General features: G+C 35.5%; 1 protein-coding gene across 1 annotated transcript in view; it reads right to left on the bottom strand.

Moving 5' to 3' along the window:
* LOC150097449 (recombining binding protein suppressor of hairless-like) overlaps positions 1-18,441 on the bottom strand; it is a 419,037-nt gene that overhangs the window by 205,226 nt on the left and 195,370 nt on the right. The window contains exon 6 of the mRNA XM_090407702.1: positions 15,398-15,493. Coding sequence (XP_090263828.1) covers positions 15,398-15,493 — 96 coding nt within the window. The remainder of the gene's footprint in view (positions 1-15,397; positions 15,494-18,441) is intronic.

Below are 18,441 nucleotides of genomic sequence, written 5' to 3'. Positions count from 1 at the left end.
GTGAAACAGAATAAAATTATCTAAGCAAATATCTATAATGTCCCCCATTGACTCTGAAAATTATGCTTCAAAGACACAGACACTTCAGAATTTTAAAATAAGTATCAAATCTATGTTTAAAGATACATTTTTTTCTCACTCATTTATATAACTACTTTGCAATTTGTTTCAATAATGAAAGATATATAATTCAAAAAAAAAAAAAAGTGGATACTGTCATAAGGTTCGCATCTCCAATTTTAGCTACCACATTATTGTTGTATGTCCTGAATTAATTTTATTTATATTATTTTCTAATTGCAAACTGTCCTACTAAGGCCAAACAGGCAGGATAGCCAATATCAGAATTCCAGAACAAAAACAAGGACTACCTCCGGTTCCACCATTATAGTCATTCAGGACTTGCTGACCATACTGTGGACACCCACCACAGGATATATTGGAAGAAGGCCACTCTATTACACCACAGCAAATACAAACATGAGAGGCTATAACTCGAATCTGCCTCAGTGAGCAGTAAGACAGCAATGTGCAAGATAGTGAATATGTGACTGCGTAAATGACAGTGAGAAAATAAATAATTGAAGAGATGAAAGCAGAATTGGTAAAGATGAGGCAAGAGATTAAATGTATGAGGAATGAACTCGGAAGAATTAAGGATTTGATGGAAATGTGAGGAACAATGAAAAGAAATATTTGAAAGAAATATTGAACGATTTGAGAGTAGCAACGTATGGGAATTTGGTAACTGGAGGTGTGATAAATGAAAAGGTACAAAGATTTGTTTTCTGAGAGGTAGAATGAGCAGGTTGATTGAAGCATTGGATAAGAAGACTGAATGAACAAAAAAATTGGTAATGTTAGTTGTCACAAATGATTTGACTGGTAACAAGGAGAATGTAAGGATGGATGCAACTCATCATTATCACATACTTCTTGCCCAGGTATGATAATGATGAGTTGAGAAGGTGAGCAAAGATCATGAATGGTATGCTAGCAGAGTTGTATGAGAGAAAGGAGTTCACATTATGAATGTGTGGGATGAATTTCAGGGATAGATAGAGCTGTATAAAAGAAATGGAATATATTCAAATGGAATTTGGTGTGAGTCAGTTGGAGAAATTGTTGCTGCATGAGATAATAATGACTGAAGTGAATGGAAGACTTCATGTGTGGACGAGCAGGAGAGTAAGTTAGGAGAGTTTGCGAATGGAGAAGTGAGTGGCATGAGTGGAGAGAATGAGAGAGAGAAGGAACAAAAGATGAACAGGATAATGAAATGAGTCACAGTGGACAGGGAAAAACTGGGAGAGAAGTGTAGATGATGGTTTCAGGAGTAGATGTGTGAATGCACAACAAAGGATTAAGATAGTCAAGGATGTGGGGGTGGCATTTAGGTCTGGGGAAGGGTGTAATACCAGTGATGATGGATGGGGTGGAAGTGTGGAGGAGTTATCCAAGAAGTGGAGTTAGTGGGACTCACAGAAACAAATATGTGCTAGTGTGTATGATTAGAAATGCTAGAAGTATTTGAAGCAAGGGGAATGAAATTGTATCATTCTTGTATGTCTTTTCTTCCGAAATACTGAAAAATGTCGGCTACCATCTAGTTGACAAAGAATTAGAAGATCTGTAAAGGCTAATTGTTAATTTTCTTCTTCTTCGAAGATAATTTGGATTCTGGGATGAAGTGAATTTAATTTAGAAGAAAATGCAGTAACTCAGAGGAAGAGCCATTCCAATTTGCAAAAATATCACCTAACATATATATTTTTCAAAGTGTCCTATGAAGAAGTTCGCAACAGTAGGAGAAATAGGATAAGCAGGTTTGCTTACCTTTGGTCAGAATTTGAAAGACAGAAGGATTTATATAATACTGACATACTGCACTTAAATGGATTCTGAGTCTAGGTGTCTAGAGAATTTTGTTCACTGAGAATGTGGAAGTGCAAAGTCAGAAAAATTAAAGCAATTAAGCAATCGGGTGTAGGTGTGTGGCCACCCATGAGGTGAGTTAGTGTGAAAATGGCAAAACATGCAGAATCTGATTTCTCAAGCACATCATCATCAAATGGAGAGAATCTAAAAAAAAGTTTTTTTTTTTGTTTTTTTTTTTTTTGGGGGGGGGGGGGGGGGGAGGAGGATGCTATAATTTCTATATACTAATGATATAAGTGTCAGGAATGAAAGGGAGAAGGATCTCAATTATTTACCAAAACCACTATGAAATTATTGGCTAAAATACTCGGTTTGGGGATGTTAAGACATGCTGCTGCTAGTTCTCTCTCTTCCCCCCCCCCCATACCTTAACACTTATGAGGGTGGTCTGAAAAATACTCAGCCTAACAATGAGAAAACTAATTTATAATTTAAAAATTATTTCTATTTTTCAACATAATCTCAATTAAGACTAATACATTTATTCCAGAAATGCTCCAGCACCATTATCCCGTCCTTGTTCTCAATAAGATCTGCAAAATACCCATCTACAGCTGCAATCACCTCTTGATTCGAGGAAAATCTCCCCAGCGAGGCAGATTTTTAGTTTTGGGAAGAGATAGAAGTCAGAGGGAGCCAAATCTGGGGAATAGGGTGGATGTTCCAACAATTCATAGTGCAGATTCCTTAATTTTCCCATTACCAAAACACATTTGTGGGCAGATGCATTGCCCTGATGAAAGATGATTTTTTTCGTCTGCAAACCCAGTCTTCTTTCACGAATTTCTTCGTCTAGTCTGGTTAAAAGATCGGAATAATATTCCCGTTAATGTTTTACCCTTTTCAATATAATTAATGAACTTTAGTATCCCAAAACACCGATGCCATGACCTTTCCAGCTGATGGAACTGAGTTTGTCTTCTTTGGCGCTGAACAACTGGCTTCTGTCCATTGTTTTGACTGCTGTTTGGATTCTGGTGTGTAATGGTGAATCCAAGTCTCATCCACATAATAAATCAACACACAAAATCAGTTTTATTCTTGTTAAAACGCTCCAAGCACTGTTCAGAGATTTTCATGTGAGTGCATTTTTGATCTGCTGTGAGCAAGCACGGCACCCATCTTGCGCAAAGCTTTTTCATTTGCAATTCGTCATGCAAAATATATCCTATATGTTCTTTGGAAATGCCTATAGTCTCAACAATTTTACGCAGTTTGACTCACCGGTCATCCAATACCATATCATGCACTTGATCAATGATTTCTGGTGTTGTTACACTTTTTGGATGTCCTTCACATGGATCATCTTCAAGGCTAGTATGGCCACATTTAAACTCGGCAGCCCATTTTTAATTGTTGTAAATGAAGGAGAATAGTGCCCATAAACTTTTATGAACTTCGAATGGATTTCTTTTAGCATTAAACCTTCTTTCACAAAGAATTTAATAACCGCACGATACTCAATTTTATCCATTTCAAGGGATACAGATAACACTTTTGCTTCACACAGATGTATAAAACAAACTGCTTAATAGAATGACTTGCAATTTTACATGGATGCTTATGATAGATGTACCAACTTAGAAAAAGAAAAAAAAAAATCTTGCTGATAGTGTTACCATCTATGGTCAAGGCCGAGAACTTTTCAGACTATCCTAATATTAAAGAACTATTTTGTCTTCTGAAACTCAATTTCTTACTGTTTTATTTAAAAAAATATAACAGAAAAAAAAAAGTTAGCCTCCCTATGGCTGTTATATTGTGTGTCATCACAAGGCCTGGACAGAGGGACAAATTCCAGATGATTGGAATAGAACTCTTATAGTACCCATATATAAAGGGGAAATAGAACTGAATGTGAGAATTACAGAGGTATTTCCTTACTGAGTGTTTCTGGTAAGGTTTATGCAAGTATATTAGAAAAAAGGTTGAGAAGGAGATTGTGGAAGGGAAGCTTGGTGAAGAACATCTAGATTCACGGCCCAAATAGAGGGTTGCCAGGATCAGATTTTCACTTTATGAAAGTAAAGTGAAAATTTTTTAAGATCTACAAAAATTTTAGTTTTGTAGATCTGGAAAAGGCATATGACAAGGTGCGAAGAAAGAAGCTATTCAATGCTACAGTTGTATGGTGTTAATGGGACATTATATCAAGCAATACTTAGTCTTTATTTGAGTTGTGTCTGTGCAGATAGCCTAGTGGCTATGCACTTCATAACCATATGTCTGGGGAAGGAGTGTCCTAGGTTCGATTCCTGTCAACAACATGAGGAGCTTAAGGATCTTTCACAGCCATAGCCAAGTTAGCCAGTCTTGGGCATGAACATCAGTTTTTTCCCACAGTTTTATCTTTGGTTTTTCATCCCTCAAACAGGCAAACCGGTCCCGTGAACACACAGGCTACAGTCATAGGATATAGTACTTAATCCCTCATTAGGAAGGCTCAACCAGTCCTAAGGAATGGTCAAGGGATTGGGGGGGGGGGGGGGGGCATACGAATAAAATAAAAATTTGAGTTGTAAGTCAGCAGTTAGGACTGAAGGAAGTATAGGAAGATGTTTAATGTTAAATCTGGTGTCAGACAAGGATGTACATTATCCCCTCTGTTATTCATTATCAATGGATCACTTTATGAAGAAAAGTGGTATTAAACCTGGTATCAAAATTGGAAATGTTAATGTCAGCTCTTTCTTTATGTGGATGATGTTATACTTCTAAATAAATCTGCTACAAGTCTGCAAGATTCCCTGATTAAATTGAATAACTATTGTAATAGATATGGTATGAAGGTCAGCAATAACAAGATAAAGACAATGAAAATAGGTAGAAGTATTGAAGATATCAACCAGATTGAGAATGGAGAACCTACAGAACAAGTAAAATATTTCAGCTACTTAAGAGCGATTTTTAGTGAAAATGGTAAATTAAATATGCAAATAGACAACAGAATCAATAAAGCTGGTATGGCAGGAAGTCAACTGAATAAGAGAGAAATTAGTCAAAGCACTAAATTAGCTGTATACAAGACAGTGTTCAAACCAATGTTAACTTATGGATCGGAAAGCTTGGTCAGAAGTAAAACACTTGACCAAAGTCTAGAGACCGCAGAAATGAGAGTCCTGAGAAAGATTAGAGGCATGAACAGATGGCATCAATGGCAATGTCATATGAAAAACGAGGATATCAGGAAACAACTTGACATTGTCAGCATTATGGAATGTGTTAGCAGAGCTATTCTCAGGTGGTATGGTCACTTAAACAGAATGGGTGAGGAAAGATTAGCAAAACAATTGTTCTCTGCTAGGTTGGCATGAAAAAGACACAGAGGAAGACCAAGATATAGGTGGATTGATACAGTAAAAAGTGCCTTAGAAGATAGAAATATAAGATCTGATAATGTCGGAGTCTTGACAGGTGACAGATTGATTTGGAGGAAAATTGTAAATAGGAAGTTAGTAATGATGTAAGTTTTTCATGTAGCGCTATTGTATCGTAAGTGTTTCTGTTGAAATTTTTATGGCAAATCAACTCAAAATTATATTTTTTTGTTGAATGTTTGACTTATAATTGATAACAATCACAGTAGAGCAATTCCAAAACTGAAAGTAATTTCTTTATTCCACGGAAGAGAAAAAGTTAAAAATTATGTTTTAGTTAAGTTATAAGAAGTTATTTACCTCTAACATGTTGATAGCAATATTGGCAGGCTATTGGATTAAAGAACCCATGTGACTGAGCTGTATGATATCATAAAGCGTATGTTAACTGGCAACAAGAGAACATTAAATAATTGCTGAGTAAATAGCACAGAATGAGAGGAAAATGGGAAAAATCTGAATATTATGGAGTAATATGAATCCACACTATCATAAAATTAATTAAGGAATAAAATGGAAGTTTAAGAGGTACAGTAATATACAGTCTGATAAGAATAATTGATACACTGGTATTTCCATAGGATTCTCATAGTTTATGCAGAAATTTTTAATAGCTTATGCTGGTATTTTCATTGTTTAATTAAGGAAAGCAAAGCAATTCTTATTTCCTATAATTAAAGAATGGAAAGAGAAGAAGTTACTTTAACATACGTGTGTGCCTTCGTTATGTTGCGTAAGAACTGTTATTTTTCATACTATATGGATTTATAACTCTTTCTGTTCATGAATATTCTCTCTGGAAGGTAGAATTGACGTTTCTTCAGTTAAATTTTTTCTTTTGTTGAAGGAGAAATGATATCTCATCTCATCTTCCTTATACCCTCTTTTACCTTGCGGTGTCGAGGGTCCATTGATCATCGGACCTCACTCCGTTTACAGGATAAAGTGGTCAGCCTTATGCCCTGGTGTATCCTATGGCCTGTGGTGTTGAGTTCTCAAGGCCAGTTTGCCTGCTTTGTGGGATGAAAAACCCCAGAATAAACTGGGGGGAAAACCCTGCTGTCCACGCCCAAGACTGGCTAACTTGGCTATGGCTGAGGAAGATCCTTCAGCTCCTCACGTCACCGACGGGAATCGAACCTAGGACACTCCTTCCCCAGGCATATGGTTGCGAAGCGCATAGCCACTAGGCTAACCGCATGGACAGTTCTGATATATGTAGTGGAAATATGTAATAATAATTGTTTTAAGTTTTACTTGAATTAATGTAATTCTGTAATGGATCCATATGATGTCACTTTTGGCTTATGTTTTTCAAAACATTGAGTTTATTTAATTTAGTTGAGTTCAACACAGAGCTTGACTTATAATTTTTTAATTATTAATTTTAATAATTAAAAATATATGGCTTTTACATATATATTTACTAATGAGCTGGCAAATAATTCCAGAAAATATCTCACTGATTAAATTTATTTTTAATTTGATATACTTGGAGTAATTTCTGACATTTAGAATAATTAAGATGTCTTTGTATTCAGTTGAACACTTCAGGCTGAGATCAGTAACATCATTTCCTAAGAACATAAAGAACAAGCCGGTTAACATGCTGGCATTTAAAGACAACACACAAAAATAAATTATTAGTATCATGCTAATATATTTTAGAATGTTAGAAGCTTTAAAGCAGAGAAACTTTGAGCAGGAACTATCCTATGTGACAATGCACAACATATTACCAAAATCCAAAATGCCTCAAACACTATGCTAAAAAAATATAACAGTTGACATTTTCCATTCTTTTTTCATGCCCAAATGATTTTAGTATCAGAAATCTCCATAAAGCCAATTCATACAATCCATGATCCATGGAGAGTACACAGTTTGCAGATGTGTGGCCTGTATCCGAAGAAAGAATGGAATTATACAGAAGTGATGGATTGCATTTGAATGGCTTTGGAGTGAATGAAATGGAGAAATTGTTGCTAGTTGGAACTGCAGTCTGCAATGCAAGCAAGAGATGAAGTGAAATATCAGAAGAGTGGAATGGAAGAGACTAAAGTGCTTGGCAATAGAAATAGCAGTACTGTAAGAGATGAAGAAAGAACGAGAATGCAAGAGGAACAGGAAAACAAAGAGAACCTGTGAGGACTGGGGGAGACATGACATAGGGAGAGTGAATGGTAGAAGTAATAGTGAATGTATGTTTGGGGATGCATAGGAATGGAAAGGATGTGAGTGAGGTAGTTGAGACTGAGCAGATATATGAAGTAAGTGATGATAAAGGTGACTGAGCAATTCTGCAACACAAATCTTCACTCTAAATTAAAGATGCCAAGAAGTTATATTCTTTTCTTTCATGCTTACACGGTGATCAGAATACATTATGAAAATTATGGATACAACTACCGTGTTAGAGTAAAAATTTAGTTTAATAAAAACCAAAATATATACTCGACGTTTTGACCTTCACATTAAGGTCATCTTCTGGAGTATACATATATATATACAAAGAAACAAGCTGCACTACAATCTACGTGACATGCTAAAGTTACTGTTCAACTGCTAAAACTATTTGCCTGACCTCTGGTGCTTATAAAAAATAAATAAATATAAAAAAATAAAAAAAACTCACTACATCAAAGCTAGAGTCCTGTTATTATTATTATCTATTACGTTACAAAGTTAAATTGAGCTGGAGAGTAACATGTTCATGCAGAAAATAATAGATAAATAAATAAACAGAAAATAAAATAAAATAGAATATAAGTACAGTAACTCTCCTGACTTACGTAATAAATATCGAAAATTACAACTACTAGTGCATATGAACATGTTTGCAGCTTTTGTGTCTTTGACATCCACTGCAGTATGCAATGACATAATGTTAACTAGACTCGCCATTCACGGCAAATGTAACAAATAGTAACAGGCAGTGACAGGTTACCGGTAAACACCGAGAGCAGCAGAGGGCAAGTGCACAAAAGCTGTAACATTCAAACTGAAACCTACCAATTAGAAATCAGGACTCTGTAAACAATTCCTCCTTTCCCCGACTCGTCAGTAGTCCTACCTCACGTGGTTAGTTTAGTCACTTGTTTATCACCGTTAGTGTTCGTTGTTTATTTACTTAAAATGGATTCGAAATGCAAAACCGAATGCACTGGTAATAAATCTAAAAAACAAAGGTCTGCAATTACTTTAGAAGAAAAGTTTAAAATAATTCGTATGTATGAAGACGGCAAAATTATATCAACAATAGCTCGGGATATAAATCGACCTATTTCGACAGTGAAGGATAAAGTTCGCATTGTTGAAAGCATGAAAGGTGTGAGGGTACAATCATTACCAAGAAGAGGCTGGGCCCGATTTCAGAGATGGAGAAATTGTTGTCTCACTGGATCAAGGATCTGAACCAGAACCGGATACCACTGAGTTTTCTGATTATCCAGGAGAAGGCTAGGTCTTTACATAAAGATTTACAAGAGCAGGCCGGCATCACGGACACAGAGAGTGCATTTAAAGCTAGTGCTGGATGGTTTGAACAATTCAAGAAGTGTACAAATCTACACAGCATCAAAGTCACGGGTGAGGCAGCAAGTGCAGATACAGATGCGGCAAGTAAATTTCCCGAACTTCTGGCAGAAATAATCAAGGAGGGAAAATATTTGCCTGAGCAAATATTTAATGTTGACGAAATGGCTCTGTTTTGGAAGAGGATGCCAACACGGACATTTATTGCAAAAGAGGAAAAATCTATGTCTGGATTCAAGGTCGTAAAAGATTGGATCACTGTTATGATTGGCGGCAACACTTCAGGGAACTTGAAACTTAAACCGCTTACAGTGTACTATTCCCAGAGACCGTGGGCCTTTAAGAACATTGACCTGAGTAGGCTGCCTGTAATCTGGAAATCCAATACCACGACTTGGGTATTGTGTGTTGTTCGCAGACTGGTTCAATAACCACTTCATTCCCCAGGTGAAGGAATATTGTGCCAAGAAAGGAATCCCGTTTAAAGTGCTTCTCCTCCTGGACAATGCCCCCAGCCACCCGGAAGAGTTGGATGACTTTCATTCTGACGTAAAAGTTGTTTACCTGCCTCCTAGAACCACCGCACTGTTGCAACCTATCTATCAAGGCGCTATTGCGACTTTCAAAGCCTACTATCTACGTTTGTTATATGTTGTAGTTGTATGTTTTCCCAAGCCAGGGCCATTGATAGTGGTGAGGGCATTACTCTACGTGATTTCTGGTAGAATTATAATATCCTTGACGCTATCAAAAACATCGGGGTGGCATGGGATGAAGAGTTAAGCGGACAACAATGAACGCTGTGTGGAAGAAACTCTGCCCAGAAATGGTGCAAAATCATTTAAAGGAAGGAGAGCAGACAATGACCGATACGGTTGTTGACCTGACACAAGAATTACAGCAAGCGACGAAGATGTGTGTGTGCAACTGGCAGAGCAATTAGAACTGGAAGTGGATAACGTTAACGTTAACGAGCTTCTTTTGAGTCACGATGAGAGCTTACTAATGATGACCTTATTCAGTTGGAGGCATTCCGAAGAAAATACTATGCCGATTGAACCGCCAACGCCAGACATTAAGAAATTTACAACAAAAGGACTAGCCAAGGCTTTTAACCTGATAGACATGGTGCTAGCAAAATAAGGAATCTATGGATCTGAACACCGAGCGGTTCGAAAATGTCAGCCGCCATATCCATTCCGATATGTCTAGCTACAAGGCCATCTATGATGACAAAAAGCGTGTAACCATGTGATCACACAATCTACTCTAGACATGTTTGTGAGATGCAGCTCACAATAACGTCAAGATGACGACTCAGACGACCCCAACTACAGTCAGCCTTCAACATCGAGACGGGTAGAAGTTGCCAGAGAACAGCATTTCTCTTTACAACCATCCACCACCAGTGCCAACTCTCCTACTAGAGAGCTAAATTAGCTGTCACAAGACATTTTTTTTTATTTGAAAAGTGTTATTTCAGTTTGTTTTTATATTCTTTTATATATATTTCATACTTTTATAGTTTATATCCGAGTAAATACTGCTGCATGATGTTTCATTTATAAAATAATACTGTGTAAATAATATACTGTACATATCTGTATATATACATACATATAATAATAATAAATATTGCAGTTTCTTACGAAGTTACACCTAAGCAATTTATAAATTTGACTTACGTAAATTCAAGTTACGTAAAGGTTTATAGAACGCATTACTTACGTAACTTGGGGGGGGGGGTTACTGTATATATATAAATTGCAACTGGTATGGATAGTGACCAATAAAAAATGAAAATTGCTTCAAGTCCTAAAAGTCAGGGTTTGCTGGAAACTAAGTGGACTGAATGTGTGCCATCCGAATCCCTGGGATTTTTAAGCACCCATTATTATTAAGATTAGGGTGATTAATAAAAATTTCACAGGCACATCTTTAAATTTCCGTTCATACCCAGTTTTTGCATGATGCAAAGAACAAGTACTTTTCAAATCAATTCGATGTATGGTGATAAGAGAGGCTTGATCTGAGAGGCTTGCTTCACCAAAATTATATTAATTATATTTAATGTGTCATATTCAACACCTCTAAGGATCCTCTTCCTCCATTGGGAAGAGGATCCTTAGAGGTGTTGAATATGTTTTTTTTTTATTTTAAAGGTGGCATTATGATTATAATGATGTAGGATTCTATTAATTTTTTCTGATAACCCTTTAATGTATGGGAGTGTTATGGTTTTACTGTAATCCTATATTACTTTTTGATGAAGTTTTATGAAGAATTTTATAAATATAAAAAATATAATAGCCAAGTAATTCTTTGAGTTGTCTTGTTAACTTCAGTAATACGTCCTCTAAAGTTCAAAGCTCTATCCACTACTACCCTCAAATCTCAAGCTTCATCAATTTCCTAAAGTACAGTTCCATCAATGTGATGCACAGCATGTAATCTATTTATCTCCAAATGCATAGCTTTATATTTCTCCACATTAAACTGACAACCATTAACTTTTGTTCATACTGTCAGTGTATTTAAATCATCCTGCAAACTCTCCACTCTGAGTAAACAGCTGAATATTTCCCTTCAAGTTATTTCCTATGTCATTTACATTCAAATTAAAAAGTAGTGATCCAAATAAACTCTTGTTCCAATCAAATTTATTCAACAGACTCTCCACCATACCAGCTTACTTATTCTATTAATTATTAATAATTTCTTCTATATTTAGTTTATTCCCTCACTAAAAATTGTGACTGAATAGCAAAAATATGTTATTTGTTCTATAGGTTACTACTCAGAACACAGTGAGTTATCTGTCTTTTCAGCCTATTTTTTCATGTTTTTTTATTGCTTTTATATATATATATATATATATATATATATATATATCGGGGCTTCCACGGGCTACCGAGCGCATCCCCTAGGTGGCGGATTGGGGGAAGCCCTGACTACCATCTGTTGGATATCAGGGCAGCTCTGCATATATTGAATAAACAGTCATGGACCAGTGGTTTGGGGACTGACGATCCCATGTGAAAATATTGCCATTCACCAACCCGCACTTAGCTAGCGTGGTGAATTAATGGCCTAACCTTCTAAGATGAATCTGACAGAAATAAAATGGCCCTCATTCCCCAGAGGCCATTTTACTTTGTTACTACCTATGGCAGCAGGCAGTTAAACATGAAGGCAGAGGGTGCTAAGAATCCCCGGGTAACCAGATCATGCTGCCATTGGAAAATAGAGCTTGGAACATTAAACTGTAGGACTCTGAGCAGTGAAGCACAGTTAACTGAACTACCTGAAGAGCTAAAGCGACTAAAATGGGACATTCTTGGACTGTGCAAAGTCAGACGTGATGGTGAAGAAATTCTTCGATTAAAAAATGGAGACATATTATATTATAGAGGTCAAGATAAAGAAAGAATCAGTGGAGTTGGATTCTTGATCAACAAAAAACTGAAGAACAACATAATAGAATTTGACAGTGTATCCGACCGAATAACAAGTATTGTTGTTCAAATCTCGAAAAGATACACTCTTAAGATCGTCCATGTCTATGCACTAACAATAAGTCATACTGATGAAAAAATTGAAGCCTTCTATCACGATATATCCCAACTCTACAATAAAGGAAAACATCATTTCAGAATTGTAATGGGAGACTTTAATGCTAGAATTGGTATTCAACATTCCGATGAAAGCTCAATGGGAAATTTTGGATATGGCATGAGAGATGACAGAGGAGCAAGGTTAATAGAATTTGCAGAAAAAGAAAACCTGTATATCATGAATTCCTTCTTCAAGACACATAGAAAGTGGACATGGAAAAGTCCAAATGGGAAAACTAGTGAAATTGACTTTATTTGAAAATGAAAGATGTTTTTCTTATTGCTGAGGATATAAGAAAAACATCTTTCAAGACTGCTCTGTTATAAACACCTTCAACATTGGAGACCATCGTATGGTACACAGTAAGATTCAAATAAACTGCCAAAAAGAAAGAAGAAAAATGTTTAGGAAATCAAAGCAAAACATAGATGTACACAAACTCAACATTAAAAAAGATATATACCAACATGAACTAAACAACAGATTTAAACATCTTATTATAGATGACAATGCTGATCTATCAGAAAGTCATGACATTATTATCCAAAACCTTTTACAATGCTCACTTGAAATAGCTGGTACCACAGAACAGAAACAAGACAAAATCTCTGAAGAAACAAAACAGCTTATGAAGAAATGAAGAGAAATGAAACAATCAATTAATCTACAGATTAAAATTGAATACACAGAATTGTGCAAAACAATCAGAAAACGTATCACAGAAGAAATAAGAAAATTCAATTGTAAATTCATACAACAAACAATTGAAAACAACCATACTCTCAAAAGAGCCAAACAGCAATTGATGAACAGCAAACAGATGGTTGCAGTCAAACTACAAGATGGGACCATCACCAAAGATAGATATGCAATAGCAAAAAGAATTCTACTCAATATTATACCAGGATGATGAATTAAATGAAGAAGAAAACTAAACACAGCTGAAGTACCACAGATTCTGTCAGAAGAAGTTATGCAGAGCATCCAAAGCTTCCAAAATGGGAAAGCTGCAGGTGAGGATGGAGTTATAGCTGAACTTCTAAAAACAGGTGTAAAAATAATCTACGAACTCTTAGCAAAACTATTTACTTTATGCCTGAAGAAAAATGATGTACCAACAACATGGAAGAAGGCTACCCTAATTCTGATACATAAAAAAGGTGAGATAGAAGATTTGATGAACTACCGACCAATCAGTCTACTATCAGTGGTCTACAAAGTGTTTACAAAAGTCTTAGCTAATAGATTTTGGGCGCCTCTGGATCTAGCCCAACCAAAAGAACAGGTAGGCTTTCGAAGTTGCTTTAGTACAATGGACCATATTCAAGCTGTACAGCAGATTATTGAACGGTGTAATGAATATCAATTACCACTATGTCTTGGTTTTATTGACTATCAGAAAGCCTTTGATTCACTTAAAACTTGTGTAATACTTAAAGCATTACGAAACCAACAAGTGGAGGAGCCCTACATCAGAACCATCGAATCAGCATACATCAATGCCACAGCAGCAATTCATTTCAATGGAAACATCTCTACTGTGGGAATACAGAAAGGTATAAGACAGGGAGACACAATATCCCCAAAATTATCACAGCGTGCCTAGAAGAAATATTCAAACTTCTTGATTGGGAAGGGAAATGTCTGAAGATAAATGGAAGATATTTAAGCCAATTATGCTTTACAGATGACAGTTATCTTTACTTCAACTGCACATGAATTACAGACTCGTATCCATGAGCTCCAAATTGCTAGCAGAACAGCAGGCCTAAAGATAAACCTAAACAAGACCCAAGTTATGTTCAATAGTTATGTCCAACCAGAAATAATAAAAATCAATAATGAGGAAATTAAGCAAGTAGATCATTACATATAATGTAATGATAATATAATGTGTCAGCTGGGAATGATATTGGATTATTATGTACCATCACAGTGGCTGCACTGTTAAAACCAATACAAAATATTAGTTAGTCAGATATATAGAAAATTGCCAGTTCATTCATTCAATATCCAAGCCTATTCCTACTAACAAGATGTACTATGGAAAGGTGATTGCACACTGGATCAGAAGTTCCAACCAGTATTCTGCATTCCTAATAGGTAAGAATGTGTTGAGGTCTCCTCCTAGTACACTAGTTGTGATCCATAAACAACCCCTATGGAGCTCTTTTATAAGTCATCCAGGTTCAACTCTGCATTTTTTTTTTATCTGGATAATAGTGCCAGTTTAATTAAAGGGTGCAAATGTTCAGAGTTCAAATTAAATGGGATTTCCTGTATTGTGTGAGTTAGGCAAGCATGTTGTGTGCTGATTATAGCTTTACTGAACTGAATTGCAAAACTGAACAGGTTTTAAGAGATATGCTTATTTAAAATAGATTGCTTCAAAATTTAAAATTTTGAAGTATTTTAATGTCACATATCTCTCTTAATAATGTAAGGTTATATATAAAGCATCATCAAGTGATCTAACCCCTCCCCACCCCACATACACATCACTTTAAAAAATAATAATAATAAAATTAAATTTAAAAAAAATCATTTGTGTGAGTCATTATTTTAGTGATAACATCTCATACCATAGAATACTTATGCAATCCCTTTCATTGAAAATTCTTAAAATATCTCAATGTATGTAAATGTAGACCGGTTTAGAAGATTACAAATTTGCTTCAATGGCAAATTACCACTGAAGAAAAGAAGTTTTCAGTTCCTCTTTCTTAAACCACCTAAAAGATAGAGTATTACCTCAGTCTTCACTGAAAAGGCCTGGAAAATCCTACCCATTTATGGCAGGGAAAAGGTCTTTCCACTCAAGTGGCACAACACCATTATGCTGCAGAAATATATTTTAAAAGTAATCAAGTTGTTGCTACTCTACATTATATTTTTTATAAAGTACCAATGAAGATTAAGATAGATTACTTTACCTTTTCTCATTACCATAAGATTTTTGGGCAACTTTGGCATGTAATATGACAAGGACCATATCACCCCGTTCTCTTAAGTACCTCTTCATTGATTCTCTAAAAAGGAGAGAGATATGTAAAAACATATATACTATACTCTTAATGGCTGCATGAATTACTTACAATGAAATGAAACTGCTTTGTTTTTTGATAAATAGACTGCTTTTGAATAATTCTTGAATTTTTGTTATGATAACACAGTTTGTTTTAAATGTAAAAGTCAAAATCTTAAGAACTGCATAAATACAACTATAAGTGACATTTACTATCGTTAAGTAGAATAAAAATTAATATACTGAAAATAAAAAGTAACAAAGTTTGGCAGCTTGCAGAGGTGAAATGTAAATTCAAATATAATTGTAGGGGGGAAAAAAAGGGGGGGGGGGATATTTGAAAACAAGAACTAAATCTTGGAGATGCTGTGTATGGCACTAAATGATTCAACCAGGAAGACAGATGAAGTAGAAAATTTTCTGCATGGATAATAAAAATCAGAACTTCATGGTGACTAACAGGTAGTCCAAGAAAAGAAATCATAATGAAAACTCCTGGTAAGTCAGCAGGTGCTTTGAGAGAATACAGAAAATAACATAAGAAAGCTAGGCTCTGTAAAAGTAGCTAAGCAAAAGCAATCGCAAGACTTTGGTAAGTAGACAGAAAATAAGTAAAGGAGATAAAATGTTCTAAAGGCTACTGAATCTGTTTAATGTATACATTCAAGGTATCTTTAGTTGTTTCAAGTGCAAAAATGACAGCATATTTTTGCTCTTGAAGTCCATCAATCTATCAGTGAATCAAAGAAAACAGTCAAGAGATATCTATTCATCATTAGAAAAAAGAAAAAAAAACTGCAATAAACATATATACATTAAGATTTAGAACTTATCCTTTGCAATAAGGAGTATGAATTCAACAGTAAACTACTCTGATAAGAAAGCTAGTGAAATGCTGAAATTAAACTTCAGGCATAATCTAGTATAGCTTGTTGATATGCCATGATATTTTCCACTGGAATTTTAATCTGTGTCTTATAATCTGCCTGTAATCAATGCAGAGGACAAGCAGTTGATGGTGTCTTAGGAAAAGAGGTGACCTGGTTAAAGCATCTGCAGTCTAATTTCCACTGATCCCTGTTCTAGATCAAGGGAAATAAGACAAACATTCAGATATACTCTCCTTATATGAGAGATCAATTTCTGAGGCCAGGAGAGCACTGAATGTTGTTAGTATACTAGACTTAAATGCCTGAAGGGAGCTTCTTGAATCAGTATAAATAATGTACTTTTGGTGGCATCTCAGTTTTATGCAATTTAATACCAGCTTTAATGCATGCAACTCAGAAATGTAGCACTCTAGCATGATAGCAGCAGACCCACTACAGGCTCGGATTTCGAGCCATCGAAATCTATCTATCTATCTATATATATATATATATATAAATAAGTGCAAAATCAGAGTATATGTGCAACCTTACTAAACATGTTATCCATAGGAAAAAGGTGTGGAAGATATGTTGGGATAATAAAGTTGAGAGGAGTTACAAAAATACATAAAGCACAAGCTAGAAAATTTATGGGCATTATGTGGAAAGCTAAATTTGAGTACAAAAAGAGATTGGCCATGAAGACAATCCAAAAGAATTTTATCGTTATGCTGTAAGTAAAAGGAAGAAAATCTTTACTGAATGCAGATGGCACTCATGAATTGTTCAAATTAATGAATGCTCACTTTGTTAAGATATATTCTTCTTGTTCATCTCTATCTTTTCATCCAGTGCAGTGATAGATAGATTGTTCACCATGTTACATACACCTAGTTGATATATCTTAACAAAGTGAGCATTCATTAATTTGAACAATTCATGAGTAACAGGAACAGATGTAATATCAGCATGCATGCTAAAGAAATGATCAGCTGAAGTGACTTGGAGCATGACATGTTTGTATAACTTCAGTCTCAGATCAGAAAACATACAAAAGGAATAGAAAGAATGTATGACAGTTGCACTGTACAAAGGTGGTGCAAAAAATTGATGTGTGTAACTACTAACCTACTGATATATCTAGTGTAGTGGTGAAGATTTTAGAGAAGTTGGTAAGAACTTAGACAGAGAATTGAGTTGACATGACATGCTACACTCTGCAAGGAAAAGCAGGGGTTTACTAAAGGAGGTCATGTTTTAGCAATTTGCACATATTTTATAAGAATGTTATGGCTCTGTCAGATAAAGGGAAAAGATATACTGTTATACTGTTGAATTTGACTAAGGCATTTGGTATGACACTACATGAAAGGTTGCCTAAGCTTGAGAATATGGGTTTTGGGATATAAATTCTTGACTTGGCTAAGTGAATGGCTGACAAAAAAGGTGAATCTGGCAGATTTAAGGTGACAAATAACATACTCTAGGAATCAGTCCTTGGACCAATGTTTTTCAATCTATATATTAATGATATAGATTGAAAACTTGATTCTAACAGGGGATGTTCAATTGTTTGATGATGACACAAAGATAGGCAAGGCAACGATGTATGCTACTGATATCCAGCACTTACAGAATGAGTTGAATGGGCTAGAAACCTGGCATATGAGAATGGCTGTTAATTCAATCTTAGTGTCAATTTCTTCATTTTGGCATGGTGAAATTTCCAACAGTATATTATATTAGCACAATTATTATTATTAAGAGAGTTCCCAGGGAATTGCGAACTCATCGAGGGAGGCCACATACTACACGCATCAGCTGTCACACTTGTTCTTGAATTCATTCATATTACTTGTGCACACAACATTCAATGGTAATCCATTCCAATCATGCACCATTCTGAGAGAAAAATCTAGATCTTACCTCTTTCCTGGTGGTATTCATTCTCACCTTCCCAGGTTTCCCTCTCATCCTTTTCCCACCCTCCATAAAATGAAAAGTTCCATCAACTGAAATCCTGTATGATGCTTTCAGAAGTTTGCAAATCTCATCATATTGCCCTCCTTTCTCCTGTTTGCTA

Source organism: Typopeltis vanoorti, chromosome 17 (assembly GCF_054136105.1).
Source record: "Typopeltis vanoorti isolate ZY-2024b chromosome 17, IOZ_Tvanoo_1.0, whole genome shotgun sequence".
NCBI classification, from domain to species: Eukaryota; Metazoa; Arthropoda; class Arachnida; order Uropygi; family Thelyphonidae; genus Typopeltis; species Typopeltis vanoorti.
This window is presented reverse-complemented; position numbering and strand designations above follow the sequence as displayed.